Consider the following 18,290-nt stretch of genomic DNA (forward strand, 5'->3'; position numbering starts at 1 on the left):
GAAGACTCGGATTGTAAGGTATCATCTGGCCTTTTTCCAAAGGTGTGACCCTGAGTTATCGAATCCACAAGAGGATGTGCACTTCGACAAAGACTCTAACAAGTCTTTGTTAACAAATTCATTTGTCCAACCGTCCCTTATTATCTCGGTTAATAAGAATAAATATTCGGGCAAACTGTCCCTTATTATCTCTGTTAATAAGAATAAATATTCGGGCAAAAACGCTGGGTGTTTAATGACTACATCGATCCTCAAGGATTGGCTTTCCGCAACCATACTAAATCTTTCGGTCACTTGTGTTCATAATAGCATTCGCTCCTTACCTTCTTCTTGATCGATCTCCGGGATTCTGGGTACCCGCGGGGCCTTAGAACGAGAAAGAGACAAGAGACAACTCTGTTGCAATCGAGCACATACATGACTATATATAAATATTCAAAGTCATTTCATCGATCCTTTGTACAAATACATCGGGTTGCTAGGCTATGCCTCAACCCATTGCCTTATCAAATTACCCACCATCTTGTTACTACCACAACTTAACTTTTTTTGGGGTTTTCCTAGAACATTCACCATTCGCAAATAGACTTTTTAATAAGACTAGTAGACTGCCCATGCGATGCCACGGGCAAAAAATGAATATGTAAACAATGCTCATTTTGAACCTGTTGGAGCGGTAGCACCACATTGGGTGCGCCTGATACTTTCGCCCAAAACACTGCGTGCGCCAAGCAGGTAGGCCTCATAGCTTTCCGGACATGCCTTGCCCGTAACACTACAAAGAGTGCATGCTTCGTGCTGAATTTAGTCGGTGGAGCAAAAATGAAGGCTTACTGAACCAAATGGAACCCAATATCTAAGATGTCATTCTTGTGTAACTGGTCTATACAAAGAATAACCATATCACTTCATACTACCAGAATATGCAAAGTTGCAAACCATATTCATACTACCAGAATCCTCTTCAAGTATAAGAGAAATCCTTTGCAAGACTGTGCATGTATAAGAACGAACTGAAGCACCCATTTCCGGGCAGCATAACCGATGACGGCAACTATTCTTATGCGACTCAGAAGTATATATATGTTCTAAAGTGTATCAGCCTGATCAATCTAGGTCCACTGGAGCCCCCTGAGGGCTGAGGAACATGGAGTTTTCGCCGTGCTTGCTTCGAGTAACCAACCATTACAAGGAATCTACAGGAACCTGGCTGTGCTTTACAGTGGGAGATATCTCAACAGGAGGTGACTTGAGGATGGTAAGAAAGTAAGGTGACTTGCATCATGCTCTGGTATGTCTCAAGCCTACTGTCATCACTGCACAAAAGGAGCACATCACCTGGATTAGTTGCTTATCCCTGAACAGATTGGGGCAGACACACACATAATTAACCTATGATTTCTCTCAACAAACTACGCAAGTGGAAGCACAAACTTACCCCGATTCTTATTTGCTTGTTGGAACCTGAGCCTCCGGCGTCACTTGTGCCACCCGTACCTCCCGGTCCAGCATTGGACTTATCAGCTGCTTTGTACATGCAGAGCAACAGAGATATACACTAGCATGATTATCCAAGCTACGAATGAAACAACACACATAAAAGAAGAAAGTGTCATGCACACACCCTCTTTCATCCCGTAGCCATTATCACACCCGATGCATACACCCTTTCAGTTTCTTCAAAACAAGAACCAACTAGCCTCAGTCAGGATCAGAGAAAGAATAAGCATGTCTAGTCTTTTGCAAAGGAGATAATGCTGACACGAATACACAGGAAGGAAGGACCGTGCACCTTGTTGCAACCGCAGGCTCCAGTTTTGCAGTTTTTGGTTTTGCACGCGCACTCCACGTAATCCTCGTCGGCCTGGAATAAGTGCAACATATTTGTTTCAGGTTCTTGGCAAACACCAGAGCAGCACGGTGTTCATGAATGCAGTGCCCTCTAACGAATATCTTACCAGCCAATCATCGTTGTTCTCGCAGTCATAGCACTTGCAGCGTCCCATAATGCAACTCAAACCCTCCCTGAAACATGTGCATTGGCTGCACGCAATATATCAAGCAACAGTTAGATGGCAGCTTTGGACAACTAATATACCACTTAACTACTACTCCCTCCGTCCGGAAATACTTGTCGGAGAAATTGATAAAAATGGATGTATGTAGAACTAAAATACGTCTAGATACATCCATTTTTCCGATGAGTATTTCCGGACAGAGGGAGTAGTTGACTGGATAGATCTGGTTCAGATAATTCAGCCACTGTGTTTGAACATACCAGTTTAGGCATTTGGTAAAGTTGCAGTTGCACTTCACCCGCCCACCAACTGCCTCTGGCTTTGGCACGGCCGCAGTAGAAGAGCTCGGGGCAAGTGGATGTGGTTGAGCGATACCTTGGGCAGTAGAAGAGCTCGGGGCAAGCGGTTGCGTTTGAGCAGTATCTTGGGCAGCAGAAGAGCCAGAGGCAAGCGTTGGGGTGGTACCTTGGGCAGCAGCCGGGTTGATTGTTCCAAGAGATAAGCCGTTCTGGCAGTCACCACTGCAGTTGCATCCCGAATAGCATAACTCAATCCCTATTAAACAGTCACAAGTGCTGCACATAACAAAGCAATTAGCCTTAACCAGCTGACTGGATAGATCAGGTTCAGGTCATTCTAAGTGTGTGCGGTTGTACACATACCCTTGGAAACACTTCTTTGGGGGGCAGCTGCAAGTTGTCCGCGACATTGTGGACACCAATGACGAGAGATCTCTGCAACGCGATGCATAATTTTATAAGTATGTAGTATCAAACAGATGGTACTTGATTGGGAGATAAATCGATTCAGTCATTCGATCAGCTGTAGTTTTTTTTTTTTTGCCCGTAAAACAAAACTAGTAAAAATCAAAAGTGAAGAAAAAGAACTGTTTCTGTTCAGCTACACAATTTGTGAAGGAGGCACCAACTTGCCAACAATTCGCCATTGCAAAGGAGAACAACTTGCTTAAACAATTAACTAGAACATTCAGGTTCAGCTTTCATCATCACAAAGCAGCAAAGCATCGAAAGCACATCAAGAATCTTTCTTGGAAACGAATAAAATAGTAAGTACTAGTATATACTCCATGCAGTAAGTTAATTCCAACATAACATCCCACAGCACAACTCATCTTACAGAAGTCTGCATACAAGTTGGGCTAGGCAACTCACTCAAAACAAGTCAGGTGAAATTGCATGCCATTCAGTAAGAAGATCACCAGAGCTCAAACAATCAGCTGCAATATCTGCTCATAATACAGTAACGGACAAAACAGTCGTGGCACCATTAGCAAGCATTCACGAACCACGCCAGCAACTAAGAACTCAAGTAAACTATACATTATAGCAGATGAACCAACTAGTACTTGACTAATTAACTTTGTGGAAGCAATCTGCTCATATTGTTTCAGTTCAGCAAACAATTTTGCTCAGAAACTAAGAAAATCAGAGGATATTTTTCTGAGAATGCGCTAACAAACAAACAGTTGGTAGGATTTTTTTGCTGAGAATAAGGTAACAAAGAAAAGAGTTGGTGGCACCATTAACAATCATTCATGAATTACACAAATAACTAAGAACCCAAGTAAACTATATATTATAGCAGATGGATCTCAATATCAGCAGATGCAATAAATACATATGGTTTAGAGCAGGAACCAAGAAATTTAATAAAATGAAATAGTTCATTAATTATGCATCCAAGTGCGCCATGCCCATAGAATTTAAAGACTATACTCAACAATGAACTAGAACTAATCTGGGAGAACACAGCGCGCGCAATCTTGTCTAGGCAGCAAATACATGCATCCACCTACACGGTTGGCGCATGAAATAGGCCAGCATTTTACACCATAGGTTGTATTCTGCATTCGACGCAATGCAAGACGAATGTCAATCAAAAGAAGATGAATGCTTGCCTGGAGAATCAGAGCTATTAACTTTGTGAAAGCATCTGTATCCTAGAAAACACCCAGTACTTAACACTCAGCCAAGGTTGATAGATATATAATGGGTTCAGCAACCAATTTTGCTCAGAAACTAACAAAATCAGAAGGATTTTTTGCTCAGAATACCTTACAAACAATACAGTAGGTGGCACCCTAACATGCCTCTCAGTAAGAAGATCACCAGAGCGCAAGCAATCACTTGCAATATCTGCTTGGAATAAAGTCACAAACAAAACAGCCATGGCGCCATCGGCAAGCATTCATGAGTCACAACAATAAGTAAGAATGCAAGCAATATAAATACTCAACAACGAACTAGAACTAATTCGGGAGAACACGCGCTCAATCTTGTCTAGGCAGAAAATACATGTATCCACCTACACACTTGGCATATGAAATAAGCCAACATTTTACACCACCGTAGGTTGCATACTGCATTCGACGCAATGCAAGATGAATGTCAATGAAAAGAAGATGAATGCTTGCCTGGAGAATTGAAACTAATTAACTTTTTGAAAGCATATGTATCCTAGAAAACACCTAGTACTTAACACTCAGCAAGGGTTGACAGATATAATTGGTTCAGCAACCAATTTCTCAGAAACAGTTGGTGGTACCATTGGCAAGCATTCATGAATTATACCAATAACTAAGAATCCAAGTAAGCTATATATTATAGCAGATGAATCTCAACATCAGCAGGTGACTTAATTAAAAATGCATTCGAATGCAGGAAAGACAGAGTTTATCATTGTAAAGGAACATCACACAACACAGCTCATCTTAGAGCAATGTGCACACAAAATTGGGCTTAGCAACGCACTAAGAACAAGTCAAGTAAAATTGCATGCCACTCGGTAAATAGATCACCACAGCACCAAGTAATCAGTTGCAATATCTGCACGGAATACACTAACAAGTAATAAACCAATACAGCAGTGGCAGCTCCCGATCCATCCAATATCTGCTCGGAATACACTAGCAAGCATCATTTCCATGATTCACAAATCACAGCAATAACTTAAGAGCTCAAGTAATATGATACTACCTAATGACTAAGAACAGAACAGCCCGGGACGCGAATCCCGTCTAAAATCCCGATCCCGAATCCCGGCAGAAATTCGCAGAAACGAAATGCCCAGCAGAAATTCGCAGAAACATTCCCGACGAAGAACAGGTCACCGCACAACCTTCCCGGCCAAAATCCCGACCCCAGATGCGAACGTCCGCCGCGGAGCGTGCGGCGCCCGACCGGAAACGCGTGACCCCGTCCCGCCGATTAACTGATGACTAGCAGCAGGCAGGGGACTGCGCTGCTGCGGGGGTCGGAGAGGGGGAGGGAGGGGGCGGCAGTGCGGGAGGAGCGGCGGATTCCGCGTCGCCGGAGAGGAGGAGCGAGGGGGCGGCGGTGCCTGCGGCTGCGACGAACAACGGAATGCTCGTCAGCTCAACGGAACGGAACGGTTGGGGAAGCACCAAACCCTAGGCGGAGGAGGCGGAGGGGGAGGGGAGGGGCGAGAGGATGCCAGCGGCTCACCTGCGGGCGGAGACGCGACCGACGGCGACGCCGACGCCGACGCCGGCAGCGGGGAGGTGGCCGACTTTCCCTCCCGCGAAGCGAAGCGAAGCGAAGCAACACCGCCTCCTCCGCGACTCCGCCTCGGCTATAAGCCGAACGAAACCAAAGGAGGAGCCTTGTGGGTTGGGCTGGGCTCGGATTCCCACAGCAAGCTACTGGGCCAGCCTTGGTGGAACGAGGCCCAGCCCAAGACTGGCTCTTCCTTATCTCTCAAAAATTTACCCTAAAAAACTCTCTCAAAAAATAAATCCAAATCCTAAGATTTTGTCAATTTTTTAAAATTTGAATTATTAAATTAAAGTGAATTAAAAATTATTTAGAATTGCTGTGATTGATTGAATTAGAGTGAATTAAATCCAAAGTTTTAGCTACTGGTGACTAGGAGTTGATTGAACTGATTGATACTGTGGCTCAAAATAATTCCGGTGACTAGGAGTTGATGATTGAATTGATTGATATTGTAGTGACTAGGAGTTGATTGAATTGATTCATCTTAGCTAGTGGTGAAATTCCGGTGAGCTAGTCCACCCCGAGCCCCGACCTCACCATCGCCCAGTACTCCAATATATAGCCTTAGCCCTCTCCACAAAAAGAAACTCTCTCTGGTAATACAATTCTATTAGGTAACAGAACTCAATGGCAAAAAACGCTTTCTGCCGAACTCGTAGATCTTCATCTCCTGTCTAAGAGCATCCAAGTTGTTAGACGACTAGACCGTTTAGCGTCAACTTCCAGCGGACACCGATGTTTAGAGTGAGATGGAGGAGAGGGTTGCAATTATCACTCTGCAGCTGCCACCAGCCAAGCATCTCTTTCTTTTCTAGTCATATTATCCCAATTGTGGTTTACATTTTGAAGCGTTTCGGTCATGACTCGCCATTCAAAGCTGCAACACCATGAAAGAAAGAGTGCTCCCCGCCCATGCCAGCCTTGTCGTCGTTTCAGCTAGAGAAGTCGGGAATGAAAAATGATAAAAAATTTAACGGACATGGGGGAAGAGGTTCCCCACCTGAATATATTACTTCAATCAAAACTTGGCACACATCGATCCCTTTTTTGCTAAGTCTTTTAACTGTTTGGTCCATAGGGAGAAATCATGCACAATATTCCAAATGGTGGCTCGAGATTAAGAAAAAAAATGCCGGAGTTGAAAACCATGGTGTTTGTTGAGTCCTATATATTCCGTGGAATGATGAGATCCACCAATGGTCAGATGTTGGGGTTGAGAACATTGGGGCGAGCGGACGTCACGATGATGTATGTGCAGGATGGATCCACAATGCCGAGATTCAGCTAAACCTGAGCAGCTAGGGGATGAAGAAGAGCTATGCGGGAATTAAACATCCTCGTAGAGTCGTAAGGGGTGGTGAGCGATCTCATATCAAATATCACATCTCGCAGCAAGGGCATGAAGCTGAGTCGACGATGGTCTTTCGATCGGTGGAGGTTGCCTAGGACTGGAAAAGGTAGCCTAGAAGATCTTGTAAGCATCTCGAGTTTGATGCTCGAATCCTTGCATTGTGGAGTAGTTCGTAGGTAGAATTCTTTCAGAAATAAATACTACACCCTCTGTTATGAGTAAACTGCAAAAACGTAGCTGGTAGGTACAAGGATTAACGTCAATGCGATTCCCTCTGTATTTCTTACTCCCTCCGTTTCTAAATATGAGTCTTTCTTAAAGATTCAATGTGAACTACATACAGTTATATATATATATATACACACATTTTGCTCCATATGCAGACCATCATATTGGAATCTCCAAAAAAGAGTTATACGACCAGGGCCTCTTTGTCTACGCATACCAGTTTGGATTTCAAACACCATCAGAATTAATCCTAAAGTTTATACGAGAGAAATCATTTGCAGCAAGTATGTATGCATAAGAACGAGTATGGACGGCAACCGATGAGGGCAACGATCCCTACAGGAGTATATATATGCATCAAGTATTCATCAGTCTGATCAAGAGCTAGGGATCCACCAAAGCCCCCTGAGGCTAACGAGATCGCAGATCATGGAGTTCTCGCCGCTCTTGCTTCGAGTAATCATTACAACGAAGGAAGCCTACTGTCTTGAGGATGGTAAGTATGTAAGGTGACTTGCATCATGATCTGGTATGTCTCGAGGATGGTAAGTATGTAAGGTGACTTGCATCATGCTCTGGTATGTCTCAAGCCTACTGTCATCACTGCACAAAAGGAGCAGATCATCAGGATTAGTTCTTTATCCCTGATGAACAGACATACATACATACACTACACTTTCTCTGCACAAGTAAGAAGAGGCACAAACTTACCTTGAGTTTTGCCCGTTTGCTGGATGATTCGACGGCCTTGTCGCTGCTGATGGTACCTCCCTGCCCTCCTGGTCCAGCATCGGACTTATCAGCTGCTTCTACACGCACAACAGCAGAGACAAATACACGAGCGTGATCCATCATGCAAACAAGGAGTCACACAAAAAGAGAGGAGAATGTGGTTGCTCACCCCCTCCGGTCCCTTTTCCATTTTCGCACCCTTGGCAACTGCATTCTAAGGTGCACCTGGCCCCGCGCTTCAGGAAAAGACGAATTTCAGTCAAGATCAGAGAAGCAACAGCAGCATGTCTAGTTTCTGAATAGACAAGAATGCAGAACAAGGAAGGACCGTGCATGTAGAGCGCGTACCTCCCGGCAACCACAGGTCATGATTTTGCATTTGTTGGATTTGCACGTGCACCCCTTGCCACCCTCATAGGCCTGGAATAAGCGCAACACATTTCTTTCAGGTTCTTGGCAGAGGCCAGAGCAGCATGATGTTCAGTAATGAAGTCTGCTCTAAGAAAGAAGCATTCCTTACCAGCTGATCCGGATTGTTCTTGCAGCGCTTGCACTTGCATCGCCCAAGCATGCAACGCACACCATCCTTGTAACAACCGCACTTTCTGCACGCAGCATATCAACAAGCAACAGTTAGACAGCAGCACTACCAATTAACTACTACTCCCTTCGAGTTGATTGGATGGATCTGGTTCATATAATTCAACCAGTGTGTCTGTGCATACCTGTTCAGGCATTTGGTGCTGAAGTTCTGCCATTTGGAGCTGCCACAGCTGCACCCCTTCCGTGCACTATCTACAGAAGCTGACATGACGAGGTATCTCTGCAATGTGATGCGCAATTTTTAAGTATGTAGTATCAAACAGATAGTACTTGATTGGGAGATAAATCGATTCAGGCATTCGATCAGCTGTAGGGTTTTTTTTTTTGCCCGGAAAACAAAACTAGTACAAATGATAAGTGAAGAAAAAGAACTGTTTCTGTTCACCTACACAATTTGTGAAGGAGGCACCAACTTGCCAACAATTCGTCATTGCAAAGGAGAACAACTAACTCAAAAAATTAACTAGAACTAATTCTGGACGACACATACCATCGACATTCAAGTTCAGCTTTCATCATCACAAAGCAGCAAAGCACGAATAAAATAGTAAGTACAAGTATACACCATGCAGTAAGTTAATTCCACCAGAATGTCCCACAGCACAGCTCATCTTACAGCAGTCTGCATACAAGTTGGGCTAGGCAACTCATTTTAGAGCAGGAACCAAGAAATTTAATAAAATGAAATAGTTCATTAATTATGCATCCAAGTGCGCCATGCCCATAGAATTTAAAGACTATACTCAACAATGAACTAGAACTAATCTGGGAGAACACAGCGCGCGCAATCTTGTCTAGGCAGAAAATACATGCATCCACCTACATGGTTGGCGTATGAAATAGGCCAGCATTTTACACCGTAGGTTGTATGCTGCATTCGACGCAATGCAAAGACAAATGTCAATCAAAAGAAGATGAATGCTTGCCTGGAGAATCGGAGCTAATTAACTTTGTGAAAGCATCCGCATCCTAGAAAACATCCAGTACTTAACACTCAGCCAAGGTTGACAGATAGATAATGGGTTCAGCAACCAATTCTGCTCAGAAACTAACAAAATCAGAAGGATTTTTTGCTCAGAATACCTAACAAACAATACAGTAGGTGGCACCCTTGCAAGCATTCATGAATCATACCAGTAACTTAGAAAGTGAGTAAACTAGCAAATGAATCTCAACATCAGCAGGTGACTCAGGTACAAATGTAACCGAATGCAGGAAATACAGAGTCTATCATCATAAAGGAACATCACACAACACAGCTCACCCTACAGCAATGTGCATACAAATTGGGTTAAGCAACGCACTAAAAACAAGTCAAGTGAAATAACATGCCTCTCAGTAAGAAGATCACCAGAGCGCAAGCAATCACTTGCAATATCTGCTTGGAATAAAGTCATAAACAAAACAGCCATGGCGCCATCGGCAAGCATTCATGAATCACAACAATAAGTAAGAATGCAAGCAATATAAATACTCAACAATGAACTAGAACTAATTCGGGAGAACACGCGCTCAATCTTGTCTAGGCAGAAAATACATGTATCCACCTACACACTTGGCATATGAAATAAGCCAGCATTTTACACCATAGGTTGCATACTGCATTCGACGCAATGCAAGATGAATGTCAATCAAAAGAAGATGAATGTTTGCCTGGAGAACTGAAACTAATTAACTTTTTTAAAGCATCTGTATCCTAGAAACCACCTAGTACTTAACACTCAGCAAGGGTTGACAGATATATAATGGGTTCAGCAACCAATTTGGCCCAGAAACTAAGAAAATCAGAAAGATTTTTCGCTCAGAACACGCTAACAAGCATTCATGAATCATACCAGTAAGTAAGAATATGAGTAAACTAGCAGTTAGCAAATGAATCTCAATTAAAAATGCATCCGAATGCAAGGCAGACAGAACCTGTCATCGTAAAGGAACATCATACAGCACAGCTCATCTTACAGCGATGTGCACACAAATTGGGCTAAGCAACGCACTAAGAACAAGTCAAGTAAAATCTCATGCCACTCGGTAAACAGATCACCATAGCACTAAGCAATCGGTTGAAATATCTGCTCGGAATACGCTAGCACAGATTGGCATGATTCACGAATCACAGCACATAACTGAAGAACTCAAGTAATATGATACCTGCAGTGAAAACTAAGAACAGAACAGCCGGGAGCCTGGGACGCGAATCCCGGCCAAAATCCCCATCCCAAATCCCGGCCAAAATTTGCAGAAACGATCTGTCGGCCAAGAGCAGTTCGCAGGGAAACATTCCCGGCCAAAATCCCGACCCCGAATGCGAACGTCAGCCGAGGGACGTACGGCGCCCGGGCGGAAGCGCGGGCCCTCCGTCCCGTCGATTAACTGCTGACTACAAGCAGGGGATGGCGCTGCTGCGGGAGTCGGGGAGGGGGGAGGGGGAGGGAGGTGAGGGCGCGCGCTTCTCACCTGCACCTGCGGGCGTGCGGAAGCGGGAGGAGCGTCGGATTCCGCGGCGAGGGAGTCGCCGAGCTCGCCGGAGAGGAGGTCGGAGGCGGCGGGGCCTGCCGCTGCGACGAACAACGGAACGGGGGAAATGCTCGTCAGCTCTGCTTGGTGAAGCACAAAACCCTAGGCGGGGGAGTCGGAGGGGGAGGGGAGGGGCGGGTGGAGGCCGGCGGCTCACCTGCGGGCGGATACGCGGCCGACGCCGACGCCGGCAGCAGGAAGGTGGCCGGCTTCCCCTCCCGCGAAGCAAAGCAAAGCAGCACCGCCTCCTCCGCTGGCTCCGCCTCGGCTATAAACCAAAGGAGGAGCCTTCGTTGGTTGGGCTGGGCTCGGATTCCCCGCAGCTAACTACTAGGCCGGCCTTGATGGAAGGAGGCCCGGCCCAAGACCATCCTATCTCTCTCAAAAGTTCCTCAAAAAATAAACTCTGAAAAAATAAATCCAAATCATAAGTTTTCGACAATTTTTTAAATGTGAACTACTCCCTCTGCTCCTAAATATTTGTCTTTCTAGAGATCTCGACAAGTAACTACTCCCTCCGTCCCAAAATTCTTGTCTTAGATTAGACTAGCACATATGCACGTGCGTTGCAACGGAAAAAAATTGATATTTTATACAAACATAATGTCCCACAGTACCAGATTCACTATGAAGAACATGCTGAAACACAACCTTCTTCTACAAAATAAAAATAAAAAAATACGTTGCAATTTAGCCGTGTTCATATTTTCTTTGCCGGGCATAATCTCCCACTGGTTTCATTTAAGTATAATCCTTCTAATGGCATTTAGGTATAATCCTTTTATTAATTACTATGACGTCCTCATCTGTTTTAGTCGGGAATCAAATCCTTCCTTTTCTAGTTTAGTAGCCCCAACAGGCCAACAGATTCTTTCTTTTAATTATCCTACCTTTTTACCTCAAATCATTCATGTAGAATTTATTAAGACCACGATCTTTCTTTTAGTTATTCCACCGGTTTACCCATAATTCTTTCTTTAATTAGTCATGTTAGTCACATCCGTTTAAATATTCTATAGCCCACAATCCTTTCTTTATTAGCTCATTCGCTTCGTTAGCTTGCCCTAAACATGATGACTGCCACTCATATATTTAGAGTGAGTTGGGATTAGTAAATGTGAAAGACGCATAAGTCGTTGGTTGTTACATCGAAGAGCTAGACATGAGGTCCTATGTTCAATTCCCACAATGTTGATTTATTTTGACCCAATTATTTTTCGCGGTCTCTATGAAAGCCCATAAAAGGCCAATCAACGTGCAAGTACCTGGCCCAGATCGCTTAGCGTGTGTAAATCAAACAGAAAGGACTAAACCAAACCAAGAATACCTATTCCTTTTAATAGTAGGTATAGATAAGACAAGAATTTTGGGACGGAGGGAGTACATATGAAGCAAATTGAGTGAATCTACGTTCTAAAAATATGTCTATATACATCCGTATGTGGTAGTCCATTTGAAATCTCTAAAAAGACAAATATTTAGGAATGGAGGAAGTATTAAATTAGAGTGAATTAAAAAAATAGTTTTTCTATGATTGGTTGATCTTAGCCAGTGGTGACTAGGAGTTGATTGATATTGTGGCTCAAAATAATTCTGGCGACTAGGAGTTAGATTGAATTGATTGATATTATGGTGACTAGGAGTTGATTAAATTGATCATCTTAGCTAGTGGTGAAATTCCGGTGAGCTACTCCACCCCGAGCCCCGACCTCACCACCGTTCGGTCCCCCGCTAATAGTGCATTGTCTGGACACCAAGCGCACATCCGGAGACCCCCCCCCCATAACATGTCAATGACGACACCCGAGTTGCAAAGTCATCACACCATTGATTCCGGCAAGGTAAGCATCATTTTGGCCTTGTTGTTGTGACCCTCATGTTCGTCATGACCGACCACACACCCTGACCAAATTGCCTGACCAGGAGTGCTCGGAATCGAGTTGGGTGACCGCACCCGAAGCTTGCTGACAAGCACGCAACTTGGGCGAGCCGTAGCCATCACCTTTGCCGTGGATCCCCGAGCTCTCCAACTGTTAGCCCTCCAGGTTGGATAGAATTGTTTGCTAAACGCCAGACAAAACTTCTCATCTCAGCAGGAATGTTGGCCCTCCACAACTTGATCCATTGATTCTGAGAACCTCTAGTATCTGAGTGACTTGACCGATTCTCTAACCAATCTTCCCTCCAACACTTCGTATCCACAAGTAGCTGTTGGCCGACTTCACCGAGAAGTTACCTGACCGTTCATAGTTCCAGGCCCAACAGTCTTCTATTGCAATCATCCTTAGAGGTAGCTGCTTCCCGACTTCACCGAGAAGCTACCTGACCGTTCATAGTTCCAGGCCCAACAGTCACTAGTAGAAAAAGGGCCATTCGAACCGGTTCATGAGGGCCATTTGTCCCGGTTCCCGAACCGGGACTAAAGGGTTGTAACTAAAGCCCTCTGCCTTTAGTCCCGGTTCGATCGGGAACCGGGACAGATGGGGTTCCACGTGGCCGGAGCGGCTTGCCCAGGCAGGGGGGCCTTTTTTCCCGGTTGGTGCCACCAACCGGGACCAAAAAGGTTCCACGCGTCAGCAGTTCAAGGGCTGGGGGTTTTTTTCTGAAGGGGGGGGGGGGGTTGGGGCGTTTTGGGGGTTTTGTAGGGTTAATTTAGGGGTTTCATATATTGTGTTAGCTAGCTAATAGAGAGGAGTGTCCTCTCTTATCTCCGTGCTTTGTCGATGCTACGTATATAGAGGACTCGACACACTAGCTAGCTAGTAAGCAAATGAAGGAAACCATTAAGTACAGAAGATCATCATGAACATATATACACAGAGAGAAGTGGTCGACCTCTCCTTCTCCGATAGATTGGTCGAACAACAAGTTTTCGTATATCTATATAAGATCTCTTACGTCCCCTAACATCTGAACTCAACTTCCACATGGTATTCTTCGTGTTTGTCGATGACGTGGTCAAGAAAGAATCCCGCCAATTCCTCTTGAATTGCTCATATGCAATCTTGTGGTAGGAGTTCATCCCGCGTCTGGCACATCTAATTTAAAGAAGGGGGTCAATACATATATATGAATGAAACTCAACATAAATGATGGTAATAAAATAAAATTGTGAATATTATTGCTTACGCACTTCATATTGTTGTTTAGAATAGCCCCGCTCACAGGTGGTGTGGTGGATGAACTCGCAAATGTAGTATCCACACAAATCATTCCCGGGTTTCTGCCATAACCACTTTACAAGAAATAGAGGTCAATCAAACTGATAAGCAATCATGCTAAAATGGTATTGATGAAACTAGCTAGAATCAATGGGAGATGCCCGGAACTAGCTAGTAGCTAGTACTTACTTTTGGATGGTAAAATCGCAGTTGCGCCGGCAGTCCCGGAGCTTGTGCGGTGAACTTTTTCCAAACCCTGCCAGACAAAGAAAACAATTACTTGATATCAGGAAATGGACAAAGTTGCCTATATGGTGTGATAATAATCGATTAAATTTACTTCTCGAGCATTTTAGTCATGGTCGCAAACTCTTTCGTATTTTTCGTTTGGAGTCTATGACAGTTACTAGTCCCTGCTCAAGCTTAATCTCTAGCAGAATAAAGTGGAACCTGCGCATGCATGCATAACTCATCAATTACATTACTATAACCTCGAGTAATAAGGGAAATCGAATATGCACAAGACAATAACACTCACTTTATTCGTAAGGGTAGCTTTGTTTTGATTTCGAAGTTACGATGCGAGCAACTTGGCCTTGGTTTGTCTGGCATCATGTTTAACACTCCATTCATCCATGAGATTTGTGTTAATGAACCCAATATCACCTACTTGTCTTTTCTTCAATTCGGCGATCTTCAATCTGCATAATATAGTGAGGATAATTATATATACATGCAATGAAAGAGCTAAGCTATATATATAGACTCAACTAATTACAGAGAAGTAGTACTTACAGACAGTAGCAAGTGATGATTGTTTTATCGAGGGCCTTTTGATTGAAAAACTGGAAGAACTCCTCATATGGAACTAACAACAGATCAATTCCAACGAGGTCATGCTCCTCTTTAACCGATAGCGACAAAGTATTTTTCCCAGACTTCCTGCAGATGTCCATGTACCAATCATGGAATATTCGCATCATCGTTGTTAGGGAAGTACCAGCTCTGACGAGAGGCTTCCCATGCTCGAATCTTAATGTGTCCACCTCCATTGTTCCAAAAATTATTGCATCATCATCGGCCATGTAATCTCCAGGATTGGTACCGGGCAGCACCCCCGGAAGATTAGCGATGATGTCGCTAGACACATTGAGCGGGGGGCACGATTGCTTCGCTTGTTCGCCAAGCTAGGGAATTTATTTCCCTTTTCTTCGTTCTGCTTCTGGCTGTACTGCCTCCCGTTCTAGAGGCTTGAGAGATGATGGACCGTATTTGTATTGCCTCCCGCCTCTAGCTGTACTGCTAGACGCCGGAGCAGCTGGAGCGGCTGTGGCTGTCTTCTTTCGTTGCTTAAGAGGCGGGGAAGCCGGAGGCGGCTGCTGCGACGCGCCAGAGCAGCTGGAGCAGCAGCGTCTGTGTTCCGCCGTCGCTTACGAGGCGGCGAAGGAGGAGGCGGGCTGCTCGGACGCGTCGGAGGAGGCGGAGAAGGAGGTGGAGTACTGCCTCCCTCACGCGCCGGAGCAGGAGGCGGAGTGCCCTGCTCACTCGCCGGAGGAGGAGGAGGAGGAGGCGGAGGAGGTGGAGTGCCCAGCTGACTAGCAGGAGCCATGAAGTTCAAGTGCTTGATGTGCTCCTTCCGCCATAGACACGGAGTATGCATATCAAGACCTAGCCGAGTCTCCCCATCACCTGTAGGGTGGTCAGCTGGAGCTCCTCAAATCCCTCCATTATTTCGTCCACCATCACAACAGCATAGCCTTGTGGAATCATACGGCAGTGAAAAGTTGCTCCGGGTGAAGGAGGGAACACGGAGCCGACAGCTGCCTTTACTTTGAGTTGATCCCATTGCGTCATAAGGTGGCACTGGTGTGAATCCGTGATAAAATCCACGGGGTAGCTAGGACCCGTCAAGTCAGGCTGCTGAACAAGCTCGGTGGAAGCCATGCTGCTTCTCCGCTGAGATGGCGGGGTAGCTTCTGGGGTAGCATCTTGGGCAGGATCTCGTAGCTACTGGTTCTCAACATCTCGTTCCTCTAGCTTTCTTACTCTTGCCTTAAGCTGCTGCAGTTCGCTCTGCTCCACTTTCCTCCTCCTCTCTTGGGTTTTGTAACTGCCTGCGTTGGGAAACCCAACCGTCCACGCAACGGAGCCTGGCATGCCTCGTGTTTGTCCAGGGTGCTCAGGATTCCCAAGGGCCCTTGTGAGCTCGTTGTTCTCTCTGTCAGGAACGAACTTCCCTTCCCGCACTTTGTTGATTGCTTTCCGAAGCTTCATGATGAGTGTTCACGTTGCTCGTCCGTCCAGCAGCACTTCCCTGTTTCAGGGTCTAATGTTCCACCGGCTTCGAAGAACCAAGTCCTACAACAGTCTGGCCAGTGCAATGTCTCTGGTTCGACCCCTTAAGCAATCAGGTCCTGCTCAGCCTTGTCCCACAACGGCCGGGCTTTGAGGTAGCCACCTGACCCCATGCGATGGTAATGCTCCTTCTTTGCAGCATTTATCTTGTTAGTCGCTGACATCTTCTTACTCCTCTCTGATGTCTTGTTGGCAACAATTGTGGGCCAGTGATCTCTTATCTTCTCAAATTTGCCGATGAATTCTAGAGTCTTGTCTTGGTCGACATACGTTGTTTTCAACTCATTCTTCCACCTCCTGAATAGATCTGCCATCTTCTTGAGAGCATAGGACTTGATCAATGGCTCTATAACTGGATTCTCCGGATCCCCCTCTTCCGGTAGGGTGAAATTTACCTTCAGCGCTTTCCAAAGATCTTCTTTTGTCTATCTTCGACAAAAGAAACTTGAAGAAGTTCTTCCTTCTTAGGCTCATTCCGTAGCTCGATGCTGATCAGGATCATGTCCCTAACAAGAACCCTGCACTGAGCAGAAAGTGCTTCCTTGGTCCGGAGGGGTTTAATCGGTTGGCCATCGCGCACGACTTCTGTGATCGTGAACCTTTCATCCGGGCGCAACTTTTTCTTCGGGCGACGACGGCAGCGGGAAGGTGGCCGGCTTCCCCTCCCGCGAAGCAAAGCAAAGCAGCACCGCCTCCTCCGCTGGCTCCGCCTCGGCTATAAACCAAAGGAGGAGCCTTCGTTGGTTGGGCTGGGCTCGGATTCCCCGCAGCAAACTACTAGGCCGGCCTTGATGGAAGGAGGCCCGGCCCAAGACCATCCTATCTCTCTCAAAAGTTCCTCAAAAAAAAACTCTCCGAAAAAATAAATCCAAATCCTAAGTTTTCGACAATTTTTTAAATGTGAACTACTTCCTCTGTTCCTAAATATTTGTCTTTCTAGAGATCTCGACAAGTGACTACATATGAAGCAAAATGAGTGAATCTACACTCTAAAATATATCTGTATGTGGTAGTCCATTTGAAATCTCTAAAAAGACAAACATTTAGGAATGGAGGGAGTATTAAATTAGAGTGAATTAAAAATATATATTTTTTCGTGATTGGTTGATCTTAGCTAGTGGTGACTATGAGTTGATTGATATTGTGGCTGAAAATAATTCCGGTGACTAGGAGTTGATTGAATTGATTGATATTATGGTGACTAGGAGTTGATTAAATCGAGTCGTCTTAGTTAGTGGTGAAATTCCGGTGAGCTACCAGGTGCACATCTGGATACCAGGTGCACGTCGGGAGATGCCCCAGAACATGTCCACGACGACACCCGACTCGCGTCGTCATCACACCATTGATTCCGGCAAGGTAAGCATCATTTTGGCCTTGCTGTTGTGAACCTCATGTTCGTCATGACCAATCACACACCCTGACCAAATTGCATGACCAGGAGTGCTCAAAATCGAGTTGGGCGACCACACCCGAAGCTTGCTGACAAGCACGCAACTTGGGCGAGCCGTAGCCATCACCTCTATCGTGGATCCCCGAGCTCTCCAACTGTTAGCCCTCCAGGTTGGATATAATTCTTTGCTAAACGCCAGACAAAACTTCTCATCTCAACAGGAATGTTGGCCTTCCACAACTTGATCCATTGATTCTGAGAACCTATACTATCTGAATGACTTGACCGGTTCTCTAACCAATCTTCCCTCCAACACTTCGTATCCACAAGTAGTTGTTGGCCGACTTCACTAAGAAGTTACCTAACCGTTCATAGTTCCAGCCCAACAGTCTTCTGTTG

At 45.2% G+C, this 18,290-nt stretch overlaps 2 protein-coding genes across 2 annotated transcripts; both read right to left on the bottom strand.

Annotated features, from left to right (window-relative positions):
- Nucleotides 1-889: 889 nt before the first annotated feature.
- On the bottom strand, nt 890-5,584 carry LOC123100685 (protein tesmin/TSO1-like CXC 5). Its single transcript, XM_044522574.1, has 9 exons — nt 5,504-5,584; nt 4,093-4,174; nt 2,681-2,752; nt 2,279-2,593; nt 1,959-2,043; nt 1,793-1,864; nt 1,625-1,677; nt 1,439-1,524; nt 890-1,316 (listed from the first exon to the last, which is right to left on the bottom strand). The coding sequence occupies exons 3-7, from the start codon at nt 2,725-2,727 to the stop codon at nt 1,648-1,650; spliced, it is 549 nt and encodes a 182-aa protein (XP_044378509.1). The 5' UTR covers nt 2,728-2,752; nt 4,093-4,174; nt 5,504-5,584; the 3' UTR covers nt 890-1,316; nt 1,439-1,524; nt 1,625-1,647.
- Nucleotides 5,585-7,407: 1,823 nt separating this feature from the next.
- LOC123100696 (protein tesmin/TSO1-like CXC 3) lies at nt 7,408-11,301 on the bottom strand. Its single transcript, XM_044522585.1, has 8 exons — nt 11,140-11,301; nt 10,923-11,023; nt 8,591-8,688; nt 8,386-8,470; nt 8,214-8,285; nt 8,035-8,101; nt 7,845-7,942; nt 7,408-7,736 (listed from the first exon to the last, which is right to left on the bottom strand). Exons 3-8 carry the CDS (start codon nt 8,674-8,676, stop codon nt 7,734-7,736), a joined length of 411 nt encoding a protein of 136 aa, XP_044378520.1. The 5' UTR covers nt 8,677-8,688; nt 10,923-11,023; nt 11,140-11,301; the 3' UTR covers nt 7,408-7,733.
- Between the last annotated feature and the right edge of the window lie 6,989 nt (nt 11,302-18,290).

This window comes from Triticum aestivum, chromosome 1B (assembly GCF_018294505.1).
Source record: "Triticum aestivum cultivar Chinese Spring chromosome 1B, IWGSC CS RefSeq v2.1, whole genome shotgun sequence".
NCBI classification, from domain to species: domain Eukaryota; kingdom Viridiplantae; phylum Streptophyta; class Magnoliopsida; order Poales; family Poaceae; genus Triticum; species Triticum aestivum.

Bases quoted from the DNA above. Each gene is read 5' to 3' on its own strand.
- LOC123100696 (XM_044522585.1), bottom strand. From the start codon at position 8,676: ATGTCAGCTTCTGTAGATAGTGCACGGAAGGGGTGCAGCTGTGGCAGC. The intron at 8,286-8,385 runs GTAAGGAATGCT...CGCTTATTCCAG, and splicing joins AGAACAATCCGGATCAGCTG to GCCTATGAGGGTGGCAAGGG. The intron at 7,943-8,034 runs GTGAGCAACCAC...TTGTGCGTGTAG, and splicing joins TGGAAAAGGGACCGGAGGGG to AAGCAGCTGATAAGTCCGAT.
- LOC123100685 (XM_044522574.1), bottom strand. From the start codon at position 2,727: ATGTCGCGGACAACTTGCAGCTGCCCCCCAAAGAAGTGTTTCCAAGG. The intron at 2,594-2,680 runs GTATGTGTACAA...TGTTATGTGCAG, and splicing joins CCAAAGAAGTGTTTCCAAGG to CACTTGTGACTGTTTAATAG. The intron at 2,044-2,278 runs GTATGTTCAAAC...TATTGCGTGCAG, and splicing joins TTTACCAAATGCCTAAACTG to CCAATGCACATGTTTCAGGG.